A 2,497-nucleotide genomic window follows, 5' to 3' on the forward strand; every position below is an offset into this window, starting at 1 on the left:
ACTCACTCAAATGAGAAAGGAAGGGAGGCTGGGGATCAGGGAGGTGGGAGGGGAAACCAGAAGGGGACAGTGATGGGAATGTAAAGTGAATAAGTAGAACAAAATAAAGTAGACTAAAAGAGAAGACTCTTCTTTACCTCTCTCTTTTCTTCTCTCCCCACCAACCTCATTCTGTCTTTATCTGTCCCACTTCCTTCTGTGCCTCTACCCTTTCCTGCCAAGAAACTTGCTTTTATACTAAGCCTGTCCTAAAGCTGATTTCTCAGAGGAAAGACCTTGACATGCAACTGCTGAGGTACTCCCCCACCTCCTACATTACACCACTGCTGATTTTGTAAAACATAGCATGGACCAGACAATTCAATTTGGGATAGATTCCAAAGTTTGGGCACATGTCCAAACCTTAGAGTGAAATGTAAGATGGGGCCCAAAGTCCCAGGGCATTTTAGGTCTCAGAGAATTATTTCAGATTGGAGCTGAAGTCTTTGCATGCTCCATGACCTCAGAGAGTCACTAGCAGTGAATGGGAAATCTTTAGCCTTTACCTTGACCTAAGAAAGCAACCCAGGTGTCTTAGTTAGGGTTTTACTGCTGTGAACAGACACCATGACCAAGGCAAGTCTTATAAAGGACAACATTTAATTGGAGCTGGCTTACAGGTTCAGAGGTTCAGTCCATTATCGTCAAGGTGGGAGCATGGCAGTATCCAGGCAGGCAAGGCACAGTCAGAGCTGAGAGTTCTACATCTTCATCCAAAGGCTGCTAGTAGAAGACTGACTTCCAGGCAACTAGGGTGAGGATCTTATGCCCACACCCACAGTGACACACCCATTCCAACCAGGTCACACCTATTCCAACAAGGCCATACTTCCAGATGGGGCCATTCCCTGGTCCAAGGATATATAAACTATCACACCAGGGTAGGATCTTAAGTGTCATCATATTCCTCAGAAGGTGACTGACCATGTAAGCCAAACACTTGATACATTTCTTTATATTCACATCTTGTTTTAAATACATTTAATACATGTTTGTCTTTAGAAGAGTTGAGGATTTCCATCAGTATTCAGGTAAAAGTACTTCCTGAGGAGGCATGAGACATAAATTCATGTACCCATCACTCATATGAAAAACCAGATGTGGTCATATGCATATTATATCCCTCAAAACTATGGAGGCTAGACAACAGCCAAGCTCCATGGTTAATTAGAGACCATGTCTCAAAGAATAAGATGGATAATGATGGAGCAGGACAGGTCTTTGGCCTAAATGCAATTACACAGGTCTATACCCCAAACATGTATACACTAAATACCCACTCACACCCATACATATGAAATTTAAAAATAAGTAAAATTGTTAATATACATGTAATTATATCATTAGCTGATTCCATTCTTTATTTCCTTACCCTCCTCCTGAACATGGTGTTATTCATTGAAGCCCACGCTACATCTGTGATACAAAACACCTATACAGCTGAAGGAAACCCTTAATACCTACAAGTAAAATGTGATAGACATTTGCTCCCACTCATTTACTGTTTGACAGTAACAGAGTTTGTATGCAATAGAGTCCTACATACATAAAATATATACCATCTGGCTTTGCAGAAAAAGGTTGACAGTTCTTCATACAGCGGAACTATACTTTGATTCAATGTTTAATTTACTTTTTCTCTCCACTTTTGGGGGAGCACTGGATTTTTAATACTTGGTTTCTCAGTCAACTTTTTTTTTGGGGGGGGGGTTAGAGACAGGGTTTCTCTGTGTAGCTCTGGCTGTCCTGGAGCTCACTTTGTAGACCAGGCTGGCCTCGAACTCAGAAATCCGCCTGCCTCTGCCTCCCGAGTGCTGGGACTAAAGGCGTGCGCCACCACGCCCGCAATACTTGGTTTCTCTAGGTAGCTCAGTTTACCCAGAACATTATTGGTCATGCCAGGCTGGCATGGAATTCACAATTTATTGTACTTAATCTTATGGTATTTGGTTTATAAGAACATGTTTCTTCACCAGGATTTAAATACTTCATAATATATTCTATCAAATATATTCATGTATAGAGAGAATATAAATGGCTATATGTACTCCATGGACAATATTTAGATAATGTGAAAGTCCAATGCTGGAGTATACATAAGCATCCCAAAGGCCACAAAATATATGCTATCTAACTTGTATACTATGAACAAAAATTAATTAAGATAACAAGGTAAAATGACACTATACTTTTTATGCTCACAGTAATTTCATACTTAATCTATTACTAGTACAAGCATCATGGCTGGCAACTGACAGATATTAGAAGTTGTAGTTATCACATTTGCAGAATTTTCATGGTCAGTATTTTTTGTAGCATGAACATTATTTTTTATGTACAGGATTTAAATATACTTATAATTTAGAATATTTTAAACCCATGATGAAGTAATAGGTACATAGACTTTCATAAAGTCAAGAACTTATTAGACCAAAGTGTGGACACTGTGCCCCTTCTT

General features: G+C 39.6%; 1 protein-coding gene across 1 annotated transcript in view; it reads left to right on the forward strand.

Annotated features, from left to right (window-relative positions):
• The first annotated feature begins 281 nt into the window (after positions 1-281).
• The window catches only part of LOC110301422 (olfactory receptor 145-like), a 5,725-nt gene continuing 3,509 nt past the window's right edge, over positions 282-2,497 (forward strand). The window contains exon 1 of the mRNA XM_021171892.1: positions 282-295. Within this exon, the coding sequence (XP_021027551.1) occupies positions 282-295 (14 nt within the window). The remainder of the gene's footprint in view (positions 296-2,497) is intronic.

This window comes from Mus caroli, chromosome 9, assembly GCF_900094665.2.
Source record: "Mus caroli chromosome 9, CAROLI_EIJ_v1.1, whole genome shotgun sequence".
NCBI classification, from domain to species: domain Eukaryota; kingdom Metazoa; phylum Chordata; class Mammalia; order Rodentia; family Muridae; genus Mus; species Mus caroli.